The sequence below is a fragment of the Canis lupus genome, chromosome 2 (assembly GCF_048164855.1).
Source record: "Canis lupus baileyi chromosome 2, mCanLup2.hap1, whole genome shotgun sequence".
NCBI classification, from domain to species: domain Eukaryota; kingdom Metazoa; phylum Chordata; class Mammalia; order Carnivora; family Canidae; genus Canis; species Canis lupus.
Window position 1 is genome coordinate 48,907,674 of NC_132839.1, and position 24,746 is coordinate 48,932,419.

The following is a 24,746-nucleotide window of genomic DNA, read 5'->3' on the forward strand; positions in this document are numbered from 1 at the left end:
TTTGAATTTCTTCCAAATTTCTTCTTGTGATTGAGCTCAAGTTTCAAAGCATTATGGTCTTAAAATATGCAGGGAACAATCCCAATCTTTTGGTATCAGTTAAGACCTGATTTGTGACCCAGTATGTGGTCTATTCTGAGAAAGTTCCATGTGTGCTTGAGAAGAATGTGTATTCAGTTGCATTTGGATGTAAAGTTCTGTAAATATCTGTGAAATCCATCTGGTCCAGTGTATCATTTAAAGCTCTTGTTTCTTTGGAGATGTTGTGCTTAGAAGATCTGTCATTTGCAGAAAGCGTCATGTTGAAGTCTCCCAGTATTAGTGTATTATTTAAGTATGTCTTAACTTTGGCTTTTAATTGATCAATATACTTGGCAGCTCCCACATTAGGGGCATAAGTATTCATGATTGTTCTCTTGTTGGATAGACACTTTAAGTATGATTTAGTGTCCCTCTTCATCTCTTATTACAGTCTTTGGGATAAACTTTAATTTATCTGATATGAGGATTGCTACCCCTGCTTTCTTTTGAGGATCATTTGGATGGTAAATGGTTCTCCAACCTGTCATTTTCAGGCTGTAGGTGTCCTTAGGTCTAAAATGAGTCTCTTGTAGACAGCAAATAGATGGGTCTTGTGTTTTTATCCAGTCTGAAACCCTGCATCTTTTGATGGGATCATTAAGCCCATTCACGTTCAGAGTTACTATCGAAAGATATGAATTTAGTGTCATCATAATCCCTGTTCAGTCCCTGTCTTTGTGCATTATTTCTTTGGACTTCCTCTTTCTTTTACAGAGTCCTCCTTAATATTTCTTGCAGACCCGGCTTGGTGGTCACATATTCTTTCAGTTCCTGCCTGTCTTGGAAGCTCTTTATCTCTCCTTCTGAATGAGAGCCTTGCTGGATACAGTATTCTTGGCTGCATGTTCTTCTCATTTAGGACCCTGAATATATCCTGCCAGCCCTTTCTGGCCTGCCAGGTCTCTGTGGAGAGGTCTGCTGTTAATCTAATATTTCTCCCCATATAAGTTAGGGATCTTTTGTCTCTTGCTGCTTTAAGGATTTTTCTCTTTATCTTTGGAATTTGCAAGTTTCACTATTAAATGTTGAGGTGTTGAACGGTTTTTATTGATTTTAGGGGGGGATTTCTCTATCTCCTGGATCTGAATGCCTGTTTCCCTCCCCAAATTAGGCAAGTTTTCAGCTATGATTTGTTCAAATATGTTTTCCTCTGTCCCTCTCAGTGCCCTCTGGAACCCCAATTAAACGTAGATTTTTCCTTCTGAGTCTCATTTATTTCCCTTAACTTTTCTTCATGGTCTTTTAATTGTTTTTCTCTTTTTTTTCTCAGCTTCCTTCCTTGCCATCAACTTGTCTTCTATGTCACTCACTCTTCTACCTCATTAACTCTCGCTGTTAGGACCTCCAGTTTGGATTGCATCTCATTTAATTGATTTTTAATTTTGGCCTGATTAGATCTAAATTCTTCAGTCATGAAGTCTCTTGAATCCTTTATGCTTTTTTCCAGAGCCACCAGGAGCTTTATAATTGTGCGTCTGAATTGGCTTTCTGACATGGAATTGTAATCCAAATTCTGTAACTCTGTGGCAGAGAGTACTGTTTGTGATTCTTTTGTGGTGAGTTCTTCTTCCTAGTCATTTTGCTTAGTGCACAGTGGCTAAAAATGAATTGTATTGGAAAAAGGAAGAAAACAAAAACAAAAACAAAAACAAAAACAAAAACAAGGCGGGGTATCCTCTGGTTCTATATACTGTAAATCCCTTGACTTCCCCTGGAGCTTTCCAGGGCTGCTCCGCCAAGAACTTGCTTTTCCCCTGTCCTTCCACCTGGTCTTCTGGGGGGGGGGCCTGCTGTGCTGATTCTCAGGTGTGTGCACCTGGGGAGCTGCCTCGCCCCTGCCTGGTGCACCACTAGGTGGGAGCTGTTTACCCTGTTCCCTGCGGCCCTGCTCCGTCCCAGGCTCAGGGTGACACCAGGAGGGACAACTCCCCTGGCAGCGGCCAGCTCTCCAGCCCTGGAGTCAGCTCCCCAGTAACTCCCGCAGCTCCCAGTCCGCGGGAGCCTGGATGCTCCGGGTGTGGGGGGCGCTGGGGTGGGCGGCACCGATCTGCACAGCTCGGGGGCGCCTGGTGGCAGGAGCGTCCTTGCTGTCCTGGGCCCTCGCGGCCTCCGCCTGTCCCGGGGGAGGCCGGATCCTGGGCTGTGTCCCCCGCGCCCTGGGCTCCGGGGCCTGCGCCTGGAACCCCCCCAGGGTGCGCAGCCCCCTCCGCGGAGCCGCCGCCTGCCCGACCCGCTTCTCCCGAGGCCCCGCCGGGCGTGCTCCAGCCCTCAGCCGCGCTCTCCCCGGGCGCACCTCCTCTGCTAGTGACCCGGGAACCTGGGGGCTCCGCTGCCCCTCCTGGGTCCTGCCCGGGTTCCCTGCTAAGGGCCTCTCCCTCCGGGAAGAACCCGGTGCGGGTTTTTAAAGTTCCTGCTTCCCCGGGGCTGGGGTCTCCTGCCCCGAGGCTCTCGCCGCCCCCTTGGCCCGGCTCCTCGCGGGGCCCCTCCCCCACTGGATTCTTTCTCTTTCTTTTTCCATCTTCCTACCTTGTTAGAAGCGCAAACTCTTCCCTCTGTAGCGTTCCAGCTGTCCTCTCTAAATCTCAGGTTACATTCGTAGGTTTTCAGGATGATTTGAAAGTTATCTGGGTAAGTTGGTGGGGACAGGTGACTTGGGGACTCTACTCCTCCGCATCTGGTCCCGCCCCCCCTAAATAGGTTAATTTTCTCATGACAAGACTATAAACAATCAGAAAGAAGGGAGGTGACTTTATAGGTGATAGGGACCCACTCCCATGAAGCAGAGTTAAAGTCAGAGCTCCTGGACCTTCTTCTAGGGTCAGCTGTCAGTCCTGCCCCAGGGCCAATGACTAAACTAGGTTTGAAGTTCCAAGTGTGCAATGAGGTTTTCAAATCAGATTTTGCATTTTCTAGGCTTCACAATCCCTGGAAAAGAGTTACAAACAGCACTGTGATTCCTTTATCTGAAACCATCAGTGTGTCTGTCCCTTTTGGCATCCACAGGGGGCTTTTGCAAGTCCTCAGGTTTATGGGACATCTCCTTTTTTAATGTTCAGATGTGTGTTTGGAACGGGTGACCCAGGCACAGGTGGGGTCAGCAGAAGGGCAAGCCCTGCTCCTTTACAAAGCTACGTTTTGCCAACAGCTCTGAACAGTTGTGAATCATCTGGGTGGACATGTGGGCTGTTTTCTTGACAAAGGTGTGGTATGCGGGTCTGCATCCATGGGAGGGGGTGTTGACTCTAGTCTTGAGGGCTTGGGGACATAGGTGGTTCCTTGTGGCTTTGTCTTGGGGGACTTGTGGTATATGGAGCAGTTTCTCATTTCTCCCATTCAGTATTGGAGATGGGATTGGTCAGGGATTATGAGTCAGCCAGGGCAGCATGCAAAGGCTTATTTTGCTCTTTTGTGGAAAGGTGGACAGAGAAAAAGATTCTGTTGATGGTGAGCATGTAGGACTAGTGGTGTCTACAAGGTTAGCATTTATACTCCTGCACAGAACCTGCTTCTAAAATGCCACTGTCGCAGGGCCACTGGGGAGGCGATAGGCTCTGCCCCTCTTACCTTCTGACTCCAAGCTTGACATTGACACTGTGCTTTATCTCTTATTTGAAATCCAGGCACTCACACACACCCATGCCTGTGTGTACGTGCGTGCGTGCACACGAGTGCACGTGCCTCAGGGTAGGACGGATAGCTTTATGATCAGGTGTGGGGATCATCAGGCTTTATAGCTGGTTTCTTCCTGTCTCTCAAAGTCTCTGCCCAGAGGACCATGAGGAGCAGGTGCTTTTTGCCAAAGATACAGATGCACATACAGATAAACATATTTTTCTACATAAATGACACTTTCATGTTTTTGGTAAAGCGTATTAGGTAAGACAAGAACAATCTGTTGTCACGAAGAAATTTTGAGAAACCTGAAAGCGAGCTTCTCATTTCATCATTTTATAAACTCAGCGAAGGATTTCTGTATGCTGGGGACAAGGAGATCTCGTGTGTGTCCTGGATGTGGCGGCCACCTGGGAATAGCTTACAGGAGCTATTCTGTCAGCAGGAGCATATGATTCTTCAGTGCCCCATTTACGACTTTTTTTGGTGGGGCAAGGGGCTTGGCTGGTTTCTCATAGTATCAAATGTACTCAAAAAGGAGGAGGGACATCATTGAATACAAGGCATTTGGGAAAACATTTGAGATAGTGAAGAAATAAATGCAAAGAGCATCGGTAGTCAGGATAATAGTATTATTCCCAGTGGCGTCATACGCTTTCAGCCATGCCCTGATAAATATTGTATCCTTTGTGCAGAGCAACTAATGCCAGAGGCTGAAAGGCTTGTCTTAGCACTTTCCCTGTGGCCCACAGTGGCCCTTTACCATCCCAGAGGTAAAAGCGTAGTGTTGTAACTCACTATCCTCGTAAATCCTCATGATAGAAACAGTATTGACTTGTTTTTACAAGTCCTTGTCATACGAGAGAGGCTATAGCACTTCTGTTTATTTATTATTATTACTAACGGTAATTTTTGCCAAGAGCTTCCTGTGTATAGGCTCCTTCCATACATGATCTCATTTAATCTTCTCTTGCCTGTGAGGGATAAATACTATCCTTATCCTTTTTTTATTTAGGGGGACACTAAGGCTTTGGGTGATGAACTGACTTGTCTGTGATCACACAGGTAGAGGATGCCCAAGCCCTGACCCAGATCCCACCCGGTTACCTGCGGGCACTGCTCTCAATGCTGCCTGGGTCACCTGTGTCATCTGTGCATGCAGTGGTGACACACTGACACAGCAGGGCCAAGATGAGGGTGAGGGAGCAAGGGGGCCAGGGGACAGGTGTGTTATACCCCTGCAAATGCAGTGCTGGATCCTGCCTTCATTGAACAATTTGATCTTTTGCTCATCTCAGATTTTCTTTGCATTAATTTTGCCCTCTTAAAAATACTGCGTTGGGGATATTATTTATCTTGATGATGGGACTTTGCAGTACTCAAGGCAGGCATAATCATCTCTACTTTGCAGGTGAGGACCATGAGGACTAGGGGGTCAGGAGTCTGGAGAAGTCCCATGGCCAAAAGGGCGGTAGCTGGGAGGTTTGCCAGGGCTTCTGGGAGCGGGTTGGAGGTGGCTACGTGACTTACCCTGGGGGATCATAGTTCTCAGGAATGTGTTTCTCTTCTTCCAGGTCGGGAAAGAGGTTGAAGAAGACCCGTAAGTATGACATCATCACTACTCCAGCTGAACGAGTGGAAATGGCCCCATTGAATGAGGAGGATGATGAGGATGAGGATTCCACAGTATTTGACATCAAATACAGGTATCGGGTGGGGACAGAAGCTTCTTCCTGGGCTCTCAGGCGTTGGGGTGGTGGATGGCTCATCTTGGAAAACAACATGAGGCCAGGTGTGGTGTCTGTGTGTCCTTGTGCTTTGGTTACTTGTTTAACCTTGGGACATTCTGTGTATGGAGGGGACACCTTTGATCCCCTCTTAGAACATACAGCACCCAGAAAGCCAGCAGAGAAATGCTTGCAGAGATGTGGTTATTCCCACTTTCCCCAGATATGAACGCTGGAGAAATCCACTTTGCATGAAGACAAGGAGGGCTGAGTGTCAGACAGAGAGCTTGTCACATGCTGCCTGGGGGGATCAGGTCCCAGCAGCTGTATGTGTTACACACGGTGCACACAAATGGACACTTTTCTTTCAGCTGCTCTAAAACTCATGGCTGAGAGCATGGGATGGGGTGGACCTAAAACGGTGGATGGCATTTACCAATGAGCTCCAAAGGCAGGGGTGTGACCTAAAAAGGTAGCCCATAGGAAAGTCAGAATGACTGTGACTTCAGGGTTGTAGTTAGGTTTTGGGATCCTTTAGGAGTGTCCTCTTGATATATGAGATTCTCATTGTAAGGCTGGGGGTGAGTGTAGTTTAGAGATGAGGGCTCAAAGCCTCAGAGAAGAGGAAGCTGTTTGCCCAATGTTCCAGTTATTACCAACAAAGGGGAGACACAAATCTGGGCTGGACCCCATCCTGAACTTTCTACGCCAGAGTTCTCCAGAGAAACAGAACCAATAGAAAGATGTATTATAAAGGTCCAAGCCTGAAGGTCTGAGAACCAGGTCCACGTGAAGGAGAAGACAAGCGTCCCAGCTTGAAAATGGTCAGCAAGGAAAATGAATTCGTCTTACTTACCTTTTGTGCTACTCAGGCCTCCTATTGATTGGATGAGGCCCACCCACACTAGAGAGGGCAATCTACCTCACTCAAGCTACTGCTAAAATTGTTAATCTCCTCAGAAACACCCTCACAGACACACTCAGAATAGTGTTTGGCCAAATATCTGGGCACCCGTTCGCTCGGTCAAGGTGACATGAAAGGTTAACCAGCACACACAGCTTTGCTATACATGAGAAGGCAGGTCCTCCACACCTCTCCTGACTTGTTCTCCATCAGCACAGCCTCTGCTGTTCTTGGCTTTCCTGTATAAATCAATTGTCAGATTCAACAAAACGATGTTTGGGATTTTGACTCCATGCATCAGTTTAAGAGGGAATCGGTCCCTTTATGAGAATCTTCCAATCCATGAATATGGAATGACTGTCATTTGTTTAGGTATTTATCAAAGATTATTTATTTATTTACTTATTTGAGAGAGAGTGAGCGAGAGAGAGCACAAGCAGGGGGAGCAGGAGAGGGAGAAGCAGGTGTAAGTATATATATGTGTTGTGTGTATTTTTGACTTAAAAATACTATTTTCTTTATCCTCACGTCTGAAAAAAAGGCTGCATTATCATGTTTATATACATACCAATATTAGAAACAGAGTTTGTCAATGAATCACACCTAAATTTTATTAAGAACGCGCAAACATTAAAACACGGATTGCTTTTTTGTGAGCAGCAGAGCAAACCGTTAGCTGTAGTTTGCGTGTTAGGTAAATAGTAACACTCTTTGAGTAGAATCAAAACAATTGGTGGTATTCATTCATACTGGAACATAATAGACACATCAGAAAGTCAGTGATTGTCCTGGTTTTATTGCTTAGCCATTTTATCTGTCTCACATTCATTGCACAGAAATGAAACCTAATGGGAAGCAAACTATGTCCTCATTATTAGCCACGATGAAGAGGGTCCTGCTGCATCCCACAGGCCAGGAGCATCATACAATAGAGAGCACTTGAGGGCTTAAGTGGATCAATGTACTGTTTTGATTCTGAGACACTGAATAGAATCTCATCCATGCTTAGTGATTGAACCAAAGGTGGAAGCCTTCCATCTCACCAAACAGGAAAAAGACCCTAACAAAGAAATATAACAATCAATCTGTGCCGATACTGTATCTTTAGACTCCTACTTTAGTGCAAGGTGGAAAAAGGGGCCCTTTCTTGAGTACTTGGATACAGGGGTTATTGTGGTCTGGAGACTGCTGGGTTGATACTGAGGCTGGGATCATGAAAAGAAAGTGCATATTGAAACCACCACCGGATTATGAACATTTCCCAGCTCATCTTGGTTCTTCAGACAATGGAGCCAGTGCCTTTCCCAGGCTGACACTTTGTGCTGTATTGACACTGGCACCTTGCTAGCAGTTTTCACATATACTGTAAAGTAGCTCTAGCCACAGCCAGCATGCTCTGCATTATATCTCCAGGACTTGTTTATATCCTAATTGGAAGTTTGTACCTTTTGACCATCTTCACCCAAATCCCCCACCCCCAGCCCTCTGCTTCTGGTCACTTACATATCAGATCTCTTTCTCTATGAGGTGGTTTTCTTTTTGTTGTTGTTTTGTTTTCTGGTTTTAGATTCCACACATGAGTCAGATCATATAGTATTAATTTTTCACTGTCTTGCTTATTTCACTTATCATAATGGCTTCAAGGTCCATCCATGTTGTTGCAGATGGCCTGATTTCCTTCTTTTTTTATGCTGAATAATATTCTATTGTGTATATATACCACATTTCCCTTATTATTTTTTTTAAGATTTTATTCTTTTCAGAGCTCACGAGCAGGGGCAGGGGCAGAGGGAGATGGAGAAGCAGACTCCCCGCTGAGCAGGGAGCCCCATGCGGGGCTCAATCTCAGGACCCTGAGACCATGACCTGAGCTGAAGGCAGTGGCTTAACCATCTGAGTCACTCAGGTGCTCCTATACTGCATTTTCTTTATCTGTACATGTGTCGACGGACACTGGCTGTTTCCATGTCTTGACTATTGTAAATACTGATGCAGTAATGCAGGGAGGCAGATATCTCTTCAACATAATGATTTTATTTCTAAAAGCAAATGATTAAATTGAACCACCTGGTAGATGTTAAGGTAACATATTAATACTTTTGTTTTTTGAAAGTCTGAGTTTGCTCCCTGGTCTGATGTAAGGCAAGAGCAGGTAGGAAACTATGTCTCAGGGCATGCTCTGGAGCATTGTCATTGGCCACTTTAATAATGAGCACTCCACCTCTATCTGACATGACAATAGCATGGAGCCCCTCAATACATGCTAATTTTTTTTAGATTTTATTTATTTATTTATGAGAGACACAGAGAGAGAGGCAGAGACATAGGCAGAGGGAGAAGCAGGCTGCCTGCAAGGAGCCAGATGCAGGACTCAATCCCAGGACCCTAGGATCACAACCTGAACCAAAAAGGCAGATGCTCAACCACTGAGCCACCCAGGCACCCCATCCCAGTAATTTTTTTTGTATATTTTTTATTGGAGTTTGATTTGCCAACATATAATATAACACCCAGTGCTCATCCCATCAAGTGCCCCCCTCAGTGCCCGTCACCCAGTCACCCCATCCCCCTGCCCACCTCCCCTTCTACTACCCCTTGTTCGTTTCCCAGAGTTAGGAGTCTCTCATGTTTTGTCACCCTCTCTGATTTTTCCCACTCATTTTCTCTCCTTTCCCCTATAATCCCTTTCACTATTTTTCATATTCCCCATGAGTGAAATCATATAATGATTGTCCTTCTCTGATTGACTTACTTCCCTCAGCATAATACCCTCCACTTCCATCCATGTCAAAGCAAATGGTGGGTATTCATCGTTTCTAATGGCTGAGTAATATTCCATTGTATATATAGACTACATCTTCTTTATCCATTCATCTTACAATGGACACCAAGGCTCCTTCCACAGTTTGGGCTGCAGGTGTCTTGGCTTTTCACTGCATCTGTATCTTTGGGGTAAATCCCCAGTAGTGTAATTTCTGGGTCATAGGATAGCTCTATTTTTAACTCTTTGAGGAACCTCCACACAGTTTTCCAGTGTGGCTGCACCAGTTCACATTCCTACCAGCAGTGCAAGAGGGTTCCCCTTTCTTCACATCCTCTCCAACATTTGTTGTTTCTTGTCTTGTTAATTTTCCCCATTCTCACTTGTGTGAGGTGGTATCTCATGTGGCTTTGATTTGTATTTCCCTGAAGGCCAGCGATGCGGAGCATTTTCTCATGTGCTTGTTGGCCATGTGTATGTCTTCTTTGGTGGAGCTGTTCTGAAGGATAGAAGGGAAAGAATACTTCCAAACTCATTTTATGAGTCCAACATCACCCTAATTCCCAAACCAGACAAAGACCCCACCAAAAAGGAGAATTATAGACCAATATCTCTGATGAACACAGATGCAAAAATTCTCAACAAGATACTAGCCAATAGGCTCCAATAGTACATTAAGGAGATTATTCACCATGACCGAGTGGGATTTATCCCTGGGATGCAAGGTTGGTTCAACACTTGTAAAACAATCAACGTGATAGATCACATCACCAAGAAAAAAAACAAGAACCATATGATCCTCTCAATAGATGCAGAGAAAGCATTTAACAAAATACAGCATCCATTCCTGATCAAAACTCTTCAGAGTGTAGGGATACAGGGAACATTCCTCAGCATCATAAAAGGCATCTATGAAAAGCCCACAGCAAATATCATTCTCAATAGGGAAACACTGAGAGCCTTTCCCCCTAAGATCAGGAACACGACAGTGATGTCCACTCTCACCACTGCTATTCAACATAGTACTAGAAGTCCTAGCCTCAGCAATCAGACAACAAAAAGAAATCAAAGGCATTCAAATTGGCAAAGATGTCAAACTCTCCCTCTTTGCAGATGACATGATACTACTGTACATAGAAAACCCAAAAGACTCCACCCAAAATTGCTAGAACTCATAAGCAATTCGGCAGTGTAGCAGGATACAAAATCAATGCCCAGAAATCAGTGGCATTTCTATACACTAACAATGAGACTGAAGAAAAAGAAATTAAGGAGTCAATCCCATTTACATTTGCACCCAAAAGCATAAGACACCTAGAAATAAACCTAACCAAAGAGGTAAAGGATCTATACCCTAAAAACTACAGAACACTTCTGAAAGAAATTGAGGAAGACACAAAGAGATGGAAAAATATTCCATGCTCATGGATTGGAAGAATTAATATTGTGAAAATGTCTATGCTACCCAGGGCAATTTGCATGTTCAATGCAATCCCTATCAAAATACCATGGACTTTCTTCAGAGAGTTGGAACAAATCATCTTAAGATTTGTGTGGAATCAGAAAAGACTCCAAATAGCCAGGGGAACATAAAAAAAGAAAACCAGAGCCGGGGGCATCGCAATGCTGGATTTCAGCTTGTACTACAAAGCTGTGATCATCAAGACAATGTGGTACTGACACAAAAACACACATAGATCAATGGAACAGAATAGAGGACCCAGAAATGGGCCCTCAACTCTATGGTCAACTAATATTCGAAAAAGCAGGAAACACTAGCCACTGGAAAAAGGACAGTCTCTTCAATAAATGGTGCTGGGAAATTGGACAGCCAAGTGCAGAAGAATGAAACTGTACCACTCTCTTACACCACACACAAAGATAGACCCAAAATGGATGAAAGATCTAATGTGAGACAAGAATCCATCAAAATCCTAGAGAAGAACATAGGCAAACACCCTTTTGGAACTTGGCCATGCAACTTCTTGCAAGATACATCTATAAAGGCAAGAGAAACAAAAGCAAAAATGAACTATTAGGGCTTAATCAAGATAAAAAGACTTCTTCACAGCAAAAGAAACAGTCAACAAAACTAAAAGACAACCTACAGAATGGGAGAAGATATTTGCAAATGACCTATCAGATAAACGGCTAGTTTCCAAGATCTATAAAGAACTTAATAAACTCACCAGCAAAGAAACAAACAATCCAATCATGAAATGGGCTAAAGACATGTCCCAGTAATTTTTAATGCAGGAATTACCTTAAGTACCTAAGGCACCTTGATGTCTCTCCTCCACCACCATTCTAATCCATTTTAGGGGGTAGAGGAAAGACATCAGGAAGGACCTAAGGTCCCATTGGACTCAGGTCCCAGCCAATCCACTTGTGTTAGCCTTCTGTCCCAGATCATTAGCCCTATTGAGCCTGTGTCTAGCAGGCTTGTTGTCCATGCTTGGGTTTCTGTTTCCGGGGCTGCTGGCTTCTCTCTCCTGCTACTTTGGGGACAGCTTCAAAGACAGGTTCTTCTGCAATCCACTGTCACATGATTTGTGACTGTGTCTCCTATATTGCTTAAAAAATATAATTTTCTCACTTTTTGTTCATGGTGTCTGGAATTATGGTTGATTTTTTGAAATACTGATTTCTTAAAAAATCCAGAAACCTCACCAAACTCTCATTAATTGTAGTAGTATAAATGGGGATTTGGGGGTTTTCTATGTAGATATATCAACCTGGACTCATGAGAGCCCCCCCACAAATCCTTCAACATTTCATCTCTTTTTTAAGCCTTTTTGTACTCACTTTTGGCCTCTAAGTCACTTAGATAGAAGTGATGATAATAGACATTCTGGATCTTCTTTTTAAAGATTTATTTATTTACTTGAGAGAGAGAGAGGAGTGGGGAGGGGCAGAGGGAGAGAATCTCAGGCAGAGCCCAACAAGGGGCTTGATCTCCTGACACCGAGATCACGACCTGAGCAGAAACCAAAAGTCAGACCCTTACCCGACTGCCACTCAGGCGCCCTATTCCATCTTATTCTTTACCTTAAAGCGCATGCTTTCCATACTGACCACTAAGAGTGGTGGTCACAGTAGGGTGGTAGGTAGAGTTTCTTTTCTGGGAAGCTCCTCTCTGTTCCTGGTTAGCTAATGTCAAATTTTATTTAAATGCCGTTTCTAGTTCTATTGGGAGGGTCATATCGTTACCTTCAGTCTGTTAAGGTGGTGAAATTATCTTTGTTGGCTTTTCTGATACTAAACTGGCTTTGCATCCATGTGATAAGATGAGCTTGATTGTGGTTGTGGTGCCCAGTCACGCACGCTGCTATCTCCAGTTGGCTGATATTTTGTTTAGGATGCTGTTGGTTCTCTGAGTGACCAAGATTGGTTTGTCTTTTTCCTACTTTGCAAGGTCTTGGGTAGGCTTTGTTAAGAGTTTTAGTAGTAGAACAAGTTTTCCTGATAAAAGAAGTTAGGGTGCATTCTTTATTTTCCTTGTCTCTGGACTAGTTTGTGTCAGATTAGAATTATTTGTTTCTAAATGTTTAGTAAAACATGCTGAAACCCACTGGAACTTGATGCTTTCTTAGTGCGAAGACTTTTTAAAAACTATTGACGTTTGGTTCTTTGAGTCATGATAGGACTATATAGTCTTTATCTGTTTCTTCTTGGGTCAGTTTTGATGGGTTGTATTTCTTGGACTTTGTCCACATCATCTAAGTTTTCAAATATATTACCCTAAAGTTGCTCACAACATTCTCCTATCTTTTTAATCTTGGTAATGTACAGACACAATCCTCTTTCCATTCTTAATAATTCTTGATTATATTTGCCTTTTCTTGGTTTCCTAGATCAGTCTTACTGGAAGTTTAATTTTATTTATCTACATAAAGAACCATGTTTTGGCTTCTTTGATTTGCAACTTCATGCCTCCCTTCTTCTTCTTCTTTCCTCCTCCTCCTCCTTCTCCTCCTCCTCCTCCTTCTTCTTCTTCTTCCTTCTTCTTTCTTCTTCTTTCTTCTTCTTCCTTCTTCTTTCTTCTATTAATACAGTATTTGTTTGTCTTCCCTCTGTCAAATGCTGAGCCAAGCACTTTCCCCAGGCTGCCTGGGGAGGTAGAGAGAACGGAACATACTGGGCAGATGAGACACGGGAGAAAGACCTATGGGAAGCGTGGATGGCTCTTTTACGTGGCGAAGAGGATGAGAAAGGCCACCATCAGGCAGAAAAGCCCCATGACCTCCAGGAGGGCAAAGCCCAGGATGGCATAGGAGAAGAGTTGTTGCTTCAGAGAGGGGTTCCTGGCCTAACCTATGATGAGGCTCCCAAACACAGTCCTGAATCCACCCCCAGAGCCAGTCACCCCTACCATGGCGGCCCCGGGCCCAGTGCACTTGGTAGCTGTGCAAGGTCCTTGAAATGGCACTGGTTGGGAAGGAGTGAGGTCAGGGGACATGAGGCTATCATGCTGCTGGGGCTCTCATCTGTCATTGTCTCCGGTGAATTTAGCACCACTGCCAACAGTGAGAGGTGCTCCCATCCTCGAAGCAGGTGGAGGTGAACTTGGCACAGGTGTCTGTTTTCAAGGGCTGAGGGATGGATGGCAGGAGAGTTGCTCCTGGTGTGGAGAAGACAGAAGGGGGCGGGGGCTCTGCCTCCCTTCCTAAGCTTTCTTCAGGTGTGTTCCATTATCTTTTCCAGTGTCTTCCATTGAGCAGTTAGCTCTTAATTTGCAGCTTACTTTCCTGGTGTCAGCATTTATCCCGTAATATCTCCATTTGCTGACTCCCATAGGCTTTCTTTGTTGCCAGGCGCTCGCCTGCCTCCCTGTGTGTTGTGCTTCAAGCAGCTCCGGGTAGAAGTTTGTGTTGTTCGTGGTTGAAATGATACCAGGATGCGCATGAACTTGGAGCCAGGTCACTAGACACAAGCCTGCTCTGGTCCTCAGGCCCAAAGGTGACGGATGGTTCAGGAAGACGGAGCAAGACCTTTCCTAGTATAGATGTAATGTATGCTGTAGATGTGGCCGATAAGAGAAAGGGAAAATAAAATCACCTGTAATCTCACTGCTTAATGGTAACCACTAGAGTGTGTGTGAGTTTGTATCTGTGAATTTTCTTTTTTGTAGAAGTTGGACCAGGTTACACATGCTGTTTTGAAACCATTTTCCATCAGAACAGCATATTGCAAACAACTTTATAGGTCAGTAAGTTTGAAAGAACAAGAATTTTAAGACCAGTTTTATGTTCGCTTTAGCATTTTTGAGAACTTCCTGGTCTGCACCTGATAATCTGCTCACAGGTACTTGTCTTTTTCTGTGTAGATGTAGCTGATGAGTATTGAGGTTCCCTCTGGGAAACGGGCCATATTTAAATTGGTGCAGCTGAATGGGGACCTTGGGTTATTTTGTGTGAGTACAAAGAGGAGAGTTGTGTTCTTCATGCCAGAGCGGTGAGGCAGTAACTTGGTCCATGCTGTTGCATGGCCAGTTCTTTGGTAACATTTTGTGACTTAGAGCCTGGACGCATCAGCCAGGCAGGGAATGAAGAGGAGGTGGCCAAGTGAGGCTTCTGTGCAGAGCCCTCTTGTTAGGCTCTGACGCAACTGGGATGTGCTCATCCTCGAGGTAAGACCCCCGATGTGGTGGTGGGGATTGGTTTGGAGGGGTGGGGAGGGAAAAAAGTCTGTAGAAGTGTCTTTCCAACTCTGCACTTCAGAAGCCTAATTAGAGGAAAGAACTGATGGCTGAACAGATTATGGAGAACCCTGGGGTTTTGGAATGATTCTGGATTTCACATGGTGTTTTGAGTTCTGGCTCTTTGTGCTTTGAGCTTGGTTGGCCTGGTGTGCAGCTGTGGCTGATATTTTGGGATCCCATGTGCCCCTATGCTTTATTACAGGAGACTTCTGTGCCCCCTCACCACCCCCCCAGGTGAGGCAGATGCTGCCCTTTGTCCTGTCTTCCGTGGGTGGTAAAAGTGGCCGTGGCAGGTGCAGCCCGAAGGGAGGCTGCTGGGAGGCTGGGAGACACACTGCTCCTACCTGCATGCTTCCATTCCCTGTTCCTTTGCCTCTTAGGTCTGGAAAAGCTGTGGCCTGTGGGAATACTGTCATGCATCCTAGAAATGCCTGCTTCCCACCCTCTTGTGGGTAGAGCTTCCTGTGGGAATCTCATTAGAAACCAGTGGGATTTCTGCTGTGATGCCGGGCGCTGTGCCTGGCATCTTGTCTTTGGAACAAAGGGCATTTGGTGGCTGTTTGCAGCAAGAGGCCCCAGGAGGCTAGGCTGAGAGCAGGAGGAAACAGATTGACTTGCTTGTCCTAGACTGAAACCCCAGGGCTCAGAGTCCCCATGGACACCCATGGCACTTGCTAAGCACACTCAGAGCAGTGACTTCTGCAAGGTTGGACTCGGAAGGCCCTTCTCCCTATCCCGTGCTTCCTCATCTTCTGGAACGAAGATTTTAGAGTGAGGAATGGCACTGTTAGGAACATCAACATGTGGACAGCTGTGGAGGCGATGGGTATTGTGAACTTCTGAGGCCTGGAAGGCATCGGTGACCCAGGCCCCTACCACCCACTGAGGATGCTGGGGGAGTATCCTACCTGGACCTGAAACAACAAACAGGAGTCCTTCCCGGACCAGTTTGAATGAAGCTCTGTTAGTCATCTTCCTTATAGGATGCCGAGCTTATATGTGTAAAATGGGCATGTCATGAGACATTTTTGTTTCTTTGAAAAGCCATATTGGGAGTCTGGGGTCAGTTCTTGATAAGGTATCATGCACCTCAAAACTCTTTGAGTTTCAGGTCTATGAGGGGAGAACCTATGCAAACAGGAATTTGTGGGGCAGCCCGGGTGGCTCAGCGGTTTAGCACTGCCTTTGGCCCAGGGCCTGATCCTGGAGACCCGGGATCAAGTCCCACATCGGGCTCCCTGCATAGAGTCTGCTTCTCCCTCTGCCAGTGTCTCTGCCTCTCTCTCTGTGTCTCTCATGAATAAATAAAATCTTAAAAAAAAAAACCAGGAATTTGTGCAGCAATGAAAATTTACCGTTAAGTGAACATGACTTACTCAGTTTCTTGCCTACACGCACACGCACACACACAGAATTTATATAGATCTATGTAAGAATCAGGCACAAAGAAAAAACAAAAACAAGAACCCAGCACAAATAATTCTCACCAGCAGTGCTTTTTAAAAAAATAACTAGCCACATTATTCAGTTGTTCCCTTCTCTGGCGTCCTGGGTTGAAAGCTGGAGGAGTGCTCACAGGTCGTGGTGATCCTTCCGTCTGTCTCCATCTCACACATCCTCACAGCAAGGGCCTGGGCTCCTCCCTTTGCACCTTTGTCATTTATTTCTTGTGGCCGGTGTGCCCTTTCCTGAGGTGGCCCTCACTGCTGCACTGAGAGGTCAGCTGCCAGGGTGCTGGCCAGGGGCTTCTTGTGTTGAGGACTCTTTCTGCTGCCAAACAAAGCATGGGAGGGACATGGACAGGTTGGGACACGTCTCTCTCCATGATGGTTATAACCCAGTGTTGTTGGGCAAGAAGGACACTTGGAAGTTTTTGAAGGGAACAGGCATGAGGCATGGCGCCTAACCATGCCTTCACTTCTCAGGGAGCTTCAAAGGAGGATGGGGGTGGGCTCAGCATCGAGACTCTGTCGGGTTTATTTTAATGATGAAGCAGGAGTGTCAGTAGCAGTTTGGCTCTTCTGGAGGAGAGAAGGAGGCTAAAAGAGTCCTTTTAAAAATCTTCCTCAACTGGGTGTTATACTCTGTGTTGGAAAATTGAATTTAGATTTAAAAAAAAAAATCTCTGCTCACCCCGCACTCCATGTGTCCAGCTTGGGAGCCTGCTTGTTCCATTGGCCATGAGTGAGGCAGGCTGAGCCCAACCTGCTCTTGGGAAGCTGGTGCTGAGATGAGGAGACAGCAGGAGCACTGACAGCCTGAGAACCACAGGGGAGGAAAGAATGGGGTGCTGTGGACAGCCAGGAGGGGTGCCTTTCTTGGGCAAGAAGCTCTTTCCAAAGGAGAGGAAGATGGTGGTGGGTTTGAAAGGAAGCACCCCAAAGCAGATTGAGGGCCAGGGAGGAGCGAGGGCGTTGCAGGAGGAGTTAATAGCATGTGTGAAGTGTGCAAGTTTGAGCGAGTGGAGGGAGCACCAGGTGAGCTGCAGCTGTGAGCCTCTGCCCCCCAGCCCCAGAGCTCTCCAGAGGAAAACCCCAAAGCTGCATGACCTTGGGGAGGCAGCAGGATGAAATGAAGAGACGTAGTGTCTGTGTCCATGGTCCCCTGGAACCTCCTGAATCAGAGCATCACTGGAGAGTCTGAAGCTAAACCCACTGCTCAGACTCGCCATGGGGCTCCCCTCCTTCTTAAGAGGCCAAGGAGCTGGTGACCCCTAAAGGCAACTGCATGTGTCCAGAGTGACTGCTCCCCTGTGCAGGTGTGTGGAAGCTCTGTTTTCTCCTTTCTGGTGGCAGCCCTGCAGGTTTAGCTCTGCTGTGGAGGAACCGAGGAATTGTGCTGAGTGTGGTGATTCGTGGGGAGGGGGGATCCCTGTGTCTGCTCCATTCTACCATCCACTGTGTGCATTTATTCTATAAGCACAAGTGTGGGGTGCCTGGGTGACTGAGTTGGTGAAGCATCTACCTTTGGCTCAGGTCATGATCCTGGGGCCCTGGGATTGAGTCCCGCATCCGGCTCTTTGCTCAGTGAGAAGTCTGCTTCTCATTCTCCCTCTGCTTCTCCCCCTGCTTGTGCTCTCTCTCAAATAAACTCTATTTAAAAAAAAAAAGATTTAAGTACAGGGGTGTAAACAGCTGCCTGGGAGGATGTGCACTGATAGAGATCCTGGCGGAAAACCCGGGGACAGGCTCTTGTAGCATCCCCAAGATGTGCTGTCACCACATCAGCAATATTGGCATGCCCATTCATGGTTTGGTCTTTGAAAGCTTTGAAAAGTCTTTCCTCTGTCCCCCGGTTCCCCTAGCCCCCACCGCCCCATCCTCAATGTTGAACCTGCAGTGGTGCAGCCTGATAATTGTGGGGAGGCCTGGTGGGAGTCTGAACACTTGAGGTCTGCAGGCTACATCTGTAGAATGGGGGCGGGGGGCGAATACCTGGGCTCCCTGGATGTCAGCCGTTCGGAGGTTACCCCCACCCCAGCCTGGGGGGCAGTGCCTGTGGGTGTTGGAGGAAAGCCACCCTGCACGGCTTGGACATGGCTATGCGATTTGCCTTGTTCACCCTCCAGTCTGTTGAGGGAGATACCCTAGTGGCCAATATGAGGATACCCTTATCTGTTTTTTTTTTTCTTTTCTTAAAAGAAGTTTTTATTCAGAAGTAATTTCAAACTTAAAAAAAAGTTGCAAGAACAAAAATAGTATACTCTTTACCCAGATTTTCCTGGTTTCACATTTTGCCTCATTTACCTGGTGATGGCTCTGTGTGTGTGCATATGGATTTTTTTTTTTTCTGAACTCATTTGAGGGTAAGTGACATACATCATGTCCCTTTTCCAGCAAATATTTCCTAAAACTAGGATGTCCATGTCCTTTAAAAGACAGTCACCCAATAATGATGATATTTATATTTGGGGTCATGTAACATTTTGAAAAGAAATTCATTATTTTGTAACTTCTGTTAAATCCCCACTGTTTTTATATGTGTGATTTTGTGATGCCCATGATCCAGCGTGAACAGAGAACATTGGTGGCTCTGACCTTGCGGATTTCCCCTCCTTTCTTGTATCTCTTTGGATGAATGAGGTCTTGAGTGGATCTGGTTTCCAAGCTTTCTTTCACTTGCTGCATGAATGTTTTTCGTATCCCCACATTGCCTGGTACCGTGTGCTTGGTGCTGGAGGTTAAAGGTGAGGGAGCTCAGACAAGGGTTTTGCCTGCGAGGAGCTCTCAGCCTAAATGAGTCAGATATGAAGCAGGTAATGATGTAAACCAGGGGTTCGCAAACTATGGCCTGTGGGTCAGATCTGGTGGTCTGCCTGTTTTTGTGTGGCTCACGAGCCAAGATTTTTACATTTCTAATGGTTGAGAAAGAATTAAGAGACAACAGTTCACGACATGTACAAATTGTTTACAAATTAAATTTCAGTGTCCACAAATAAAGTTTTATTGGAACACTGTCATGCTCAAGCTTCTTTCTTTTTTCTTTCTTTTAATATTTTATTTAAGTTCAATTTGCCAACATACGGTGTAACGCCCAGTGCTTATCCCATCAAAGATTTTTATTTATTTGAGAGAGCACAGGCAGGGGAAGAGGGAGAGGGAGAAGCAGACTCCCTACTGAGCAGGGAGCCAGACATGGGGCTCAATCCCAGGACCCTGAGATCATGACCTGAGTCAATGCAAATGCTCAACCAACTGAGCCACCCAGGTGCCCCTCAAGCATTTTCATGCCCTCTGTGGCTGCTTTTGATCCACAAGAACAGAGTTGAGTAGTTGTTACAGAGAATGTAGGACCTAGCAAGTGAAAAATACTTACTCTCTGGAGTTTTACAGAAAACTTTTGCTGAGCCCCGATGTAAACACTGGTTGAATTGCTAGGAAGGAAGGATGCAAGGAGAAAAGAAGTGATGTACTAGGGAGTCTGCATAGGGAGCTAGGATCCTGAGGTAGGAGCTGAAGGGAATGAAGGAGTTACCTTCCAGACAGCATGTTCAAAAATCCTGTGGTTGGTGAGTGTGACCTGCAGGCTGGAGACTTTAGGCTCAGAATGGATGCAGGATTCTGCTGAGGGCACTGACTGGTTCTTCCTTTTCTTTCAGGTAAAACCTATTTTCAGCATGTTGGCATCCTGTGGAACGTTGGTCAGCTGCAGCCTGGGGTGTGAAGGATCTGGAATCTGTCTCGTTGGAGGTGTTGAAACCAAAACAAATGTTGTTGATGAAACTCTGGCACAGTTGTGTCGAACATCAGCTCAGAATATCACTGCAGGAGTCTCCTCTACCACGCTCTGGAAGCCCCTTTAAAATGCCACCCTTTCCTCCTCAAGAAGGCTTTTGCCTTGCTAAGGGGCAGAGGTCAAAACACTTTGACTTAAAAAATAAGGTAACTGTTATTAAAAGTAAAGAGTAAAGATCAGAAGTTAACAGGAACCTAAAAAAAAAAAAAAAAAAAAAAGCCTGAAGAATTCAGCTTTTAATTTTCTGACATTCTGCTCTCCTGGATCTACAACATTCTAGATGTCTGACCTTTTGGTGGTCTTCCGGGCTTGGCCAAATTCTGGCCTGCTTTTGGTGATGGCTGTGTGAAAGTTCAGTTGAAATGTCATGAGCTGGCCAGCCCTTGCAGAAGTATACTGGTGTTTGTGGCTCCTTTTCTTTCCTTTTTAAAAAGAAGGGTTCAGCAGAATCAGAGCTAATTCACAAAGAATTTTGAATATCAGGGAAAAACCTATATGTATGCGTGTGTACATGTGCATGCATGAGTGTGTGTGGGTGTGTGTGTCTGTACACCTAGAATTTCTCCCTTTCTGGGGGGAGAAGAGGCAGTATAAGGCAACTTTTCGTTAGGAACATCCTCTGTGTGTTTCTCTGCCCTGTTCTACACTGTTGCTCTTGGTAATGGAATTTTAAAAAATCACTGTGGTGATTCAGATGAATGGGGGTTGGGTTGGCTGGAAAAGGCACAGTGTTGGGGGCCAGGTTTGAAGTTGGTGTAGGCCAGGCTGTCCTGGAAATCCTCCTGAACCCAGGAGGTTACAGCAGCAAGCCTCCTCCTGCAGGTGTGGGTGGGGATGGTGGGCGGTGGCTTGTTTCAGAGCTTGTGGGCCCAGACGTCTGTGGGCTTCCAGAAGCAGGGCTGACCTCTCAGGTTGGTGAAGACCTTGCATTTTGCTGTTTCCTAAGGGTTGAGGTTATCTGCTGCAGCCAAGCTGCTTCTGCTAAAGCTCTGTTTAGCAGTGCCTTTGGGGTCCTGGCAATCTGTTGAGAGGGGTTTTGCTTTTTTTTTTTTTTTTTTTTTTTTATCCCCTTGTTTCTTTTCTGGCATTGTGCAGGGTTTGTGCATTTGCCTGTTGGTAGTCTGCCCTGTTGCTTTGGATGAAAACTCTGTAGGCTTTTCTGATTCACCTGTTCTTAGAAGGGCCATCAGGTCTGCTGGGTCCCTGGGTTCCTGAGGCCCTGACTCTTGGGAAGGCGTGAGGGCCTCTGCAGGAAAGAGGGGGTGCCCGGGGAGACGGCTCGAGCGGAGTGCAGTGCAGAACACACCTGTACGACCACCTGTCCCTCTGCCCACTCTGTCTCATGTGTTGGTTTGCTTTCCTTCTGCTCTCCTCCGCCCTGTTTGCCTCCCCTCCACAGGGTACTCCTGGGCCAGAGTGGTGACTCAGGGGGACCAGCCGCCAGCAGCTGGGCACCCTCTGAACCTTGGAACTGGAACTCCATGCGGGAAAGCTGGATTCTTCCGCCTTACACATCAACACCGGGCCACCTGCTGGCTGGCCGAGAGTGACCTTCCAAATTCTTGAGCTTCAGCACTACAGGCTCTTAAATAAAACCCTTTTGGCGTGACCCAGGTGTGCATCAGTTTGGATGTTTTCTGAGGAGGCACCAGCAAGGTGCCTTTTGGGGCTCAGGGGTATGGGCTCAAGGCTGGGAGGAGGGCAGAGGTGGGGGGCTCAGGGGGAGATGCCTGGTCTTGGTGTTTAAATTTTTGAAAAGATCTTATTTATTCATGAGAGGCACAGAGAGAAAGGCAGAGACACAGGCGGAGCGAGAAGCAGGCTCCCTGCACAGAGGCCGACGTGGGACTCGATCCAGGACCCCAGGATCACGATCTGAGCCAAAGGCAGATGTTCAACCACTGAGCCACCCAGGCGTCCCGGTCCTGGTGGCTTAGAGGACAGCTTAGGAATGCACTCGGGCTGGAGGACAGGAGGACACATGGTGGATGCTTCCAGATGCATGTGTAGGTGCATCTGATCATTTCTTGGAGGCTGCCGCTTTGGCAAGAACATAACTGAGACCTAATGTGTTTGGAGAATCTTGGGGTATCTCCGGAGAAGAAAGAACCAGTTGTGTCAAAGTGCCGGCTGATTATTGCCTCCTCCTTACCTGGCTTGGCTTCAGCTTGTGAACAGCAGGAACGGGCGGAGTCCAAGCCGGGTCAGCAGGCCTGTGGGTGAGCGCCAGAAAGGATAGCTCATTTGCTTCCATCCCGACGTGGGGTCCTTGGAACTTAGGGAGGAGCTGGCAGCGTGCTCTACCTTACTCTCCCCAGAGAAGCAGCTCGTTCACTTCTCTCGCAGCTGGAATTGTCAGGGTGGCTCCTCCTCCCAGTGGGGCTATGGGGAAGCAAGCCCCTGTGGGAAGGTCCCATTGGGTAGGGTCTCCTGGGGGTAGGGGCCTTCAGACACCCAGGGAGGGGCCAGCCTGGTTGGGGGAGAGGAAGGGTGTTCCAGAGTTGGTGGGCCCCAAGAGTTGGCCCATGCTGCACCCTTGCCTTTTATTTTGGCGAATTCAGTTGGGGGATCAGCCCCCACAGTGCCCCTTTTTACGCAGACAAAACTGGTCTTTCCCAGTGTGTCATGTGGGGCCTGCAGAGAGCCTGAGGGGAAAGGTGACTCCTAGTGTCAGAGCCCTTCCCCCTACCGCCTGAGTGTTCTTTCAGGAGTATATTCACAGAGCTATTCCCACAGCGTGTGGGATGGGGGAGAGATGGGAGTCTTGATGCCAAAGGACTTTTGTTTTAAAAGATTTTATTTATTCATGAGACACATACACACAGAGGCAGAGACACAGGCAGAAGAAGAAGCAGGCTCCCTGCAGGACTCGCCCAGGACCCCAGGATCATGCCCTGAGCCAAAGGCAGACACTCAACCACTGAGCCACCCAGGAGTCCTGCCAAAGGACTTCTTATAAGGAATTGGCACGTTGTCCCTGAAAGTCTTTGTCTCCTCTCCCTGCCCTCTCCAGTGGGAGTCCTGTGTTTGGATTCCATTTAAGTGGAATCAGAGGGAGATGGCCCTGAAGAGCAAGATCCGAGGGATGGGATATACCCGTGCCCCAGACCTGCCAGCGAGACTGTGGTGACCATGTCAGCAGATTGGACATTGGTGTTGCCCTGTCCTGAAGAGGGAAGAGAAGGGAGGAGCGGGGAGGGGAGGGAGCGGGGAGGAGAGAGGAGGAGGGGAGGGGAATGGAAGGGAGGAGGGGAACAGGAGGGGTAAGGGGAGGAGATAGGGGAGGGGATTGAAGGACTGGGGAGTGGAGGAGAGGGGAGGGGAGGGGAGAGGGATAGGGGAGGACTGGGAGGGAGGGGAGGGAAGAGGATCAGCTCTGGAGCCAGAGGTAGTACTGGGCTCTGTGAGGACCCCATGCTGCCTCTCTGACTGTGCCCCCTGCAGCCACCTCCCCCTGGCGCATTTCTTCCTGGAGCAGAGTCATGAATTTGCAGGACCCAACATTGCCTACATTTCTCACCATTAATGGTCTCCTGGGTCTTCTGAGGGTGTTGGAGTTAGGTCTTGTCTTCGGTAGTTAAGTGGTTTCATCCTTTGAGGGCGATGGGCGAGTGAGCTCTGGGGTTGGGGAGGTGTCTGCTGCAACCCACCAGGGCAGAGAAAAGGTCTGCCCCAGCAAACCCCCAGATGGCTCCTGAGACCGGTGGGGCCAGGGCTGACCTTGGGCCTGGCAGTGCTGGCATCTTGAAACATTCTTGTGGCTTTATGAATGGACTCCAGAACATGTGGACTCAAGTGCACATGTGAAATGCAATAATGCACACATTGCATTGTTATTTTTTTTATTATTTTTTGAGAGTAGGGAGGGGCAGAAGGAGAGATGGAATCTTAAGCAGGCTCCATACCCAGTGCAGAGCCTGATGTGGGTCTTGATCTCATGACCCTGAGATCACGACCTGAGCTGAAATCAAGAGTCAAATACTTAACCCACTAAGCCACCCAGGTGCCTCTATTTTGCATTGTTTTGGGGAACCAGACAGACTCCAACATTCCTGAGCTTATCGTGAGCCACACTCTACATCACTACCTGAGTCTTTGGTCCACCAAGTAGCTGGGTGTAGGTCTCCTTGGAAAGTGTACTCTAAATGTGCTGAGGTGAGATACTGTGTTAGGTCTTCTCTGGGTGTGGTTGGTTGGCTTATCAGCAAGCTCTGTTCTCCCAGGGATGGGTCTTTGATGAGCTATGTAGACATGATGGGAACGCAGAGAGCTCTAGTGTGTTGGCAAAGCAGGGTGTCCAGAATCTTGGCTGCAAGGTCTAACCACTGACCCATCATGGGAGCTGCGGGCAGGTAGGGAGGGTAGTGAGTTTTCCTCCGTGTCTACAGGAAAGCCAGCCCAGGTGCTGAGCCTGGTGAGAAGAATCAGGAGGTAGACAGACCAGTAGAGGGGTTCCTGGCCTGGCTGCCAACAAGCTGTATGGGCCTGGCCTCACTCCTTCAATGGCCACCTGGGAGCAAGTCTGCTTCTTTGATTTTTGTGATCATTAAAAGAGTAATCTAGCAAAGCACATGCTGCATGTGCCTGGCATGGAGTCACTCAGGAAATTGTCACTGCTGCCACCCCCATCAATGGTAACGTTTGAGTCCTCCCTGTGGGCCAGGTGTGTTTGCATCCATCCAGTCTCTTGTTCCATTCCTCTGGAGGCCTCTCTGTAGGTGTCAA

At 47.0% G+C, this 24,746-nt stretch overlaps 1 protein-coding gene and 1 long non-coding RNA gene across 2 annotated transcripts in view; one reads left to right on the forward strand and one right to left on the reverse strand.

Moving 5' to 3' along the window:
- Positions 1-21,630, forward strand: part of FAM174B (family with sequence similarity 174 member B) — a 43,022-nt gene extending 21,392 nt beyond the window's left edge. The window contains exons 2-3 of the mRNA XM_072798713.1: positions 5,268-5,399; positions 19,885-21,630. Coding sequence (XP_072654814.1) covers positions 5,268-5,399; positions 19,885-19,888 — 136 coding nt within the window. The 3' untranslated portion in view covers positions 19,889-21,630. The remainder of the gene's footprint in view (positions 1-5,267; positions 5,400-19,884) is intronic.
- On the reverse strand, positions 18,397-20,811 carry LOC140617376 (uncharacterized). The gene is made up of 2 exons (XR_012017615.1): positions 19,602-20,811; positions 18,397-18,959 (listed from the first exon to the last, which is right to left on the reverse strand). It is a non-coding gene; the product is annotated as an uncharacterized lncRNA (long non-coding RNA).
- Positions 21,631-24,746: the final 3,116 nt, after the last annotated feature.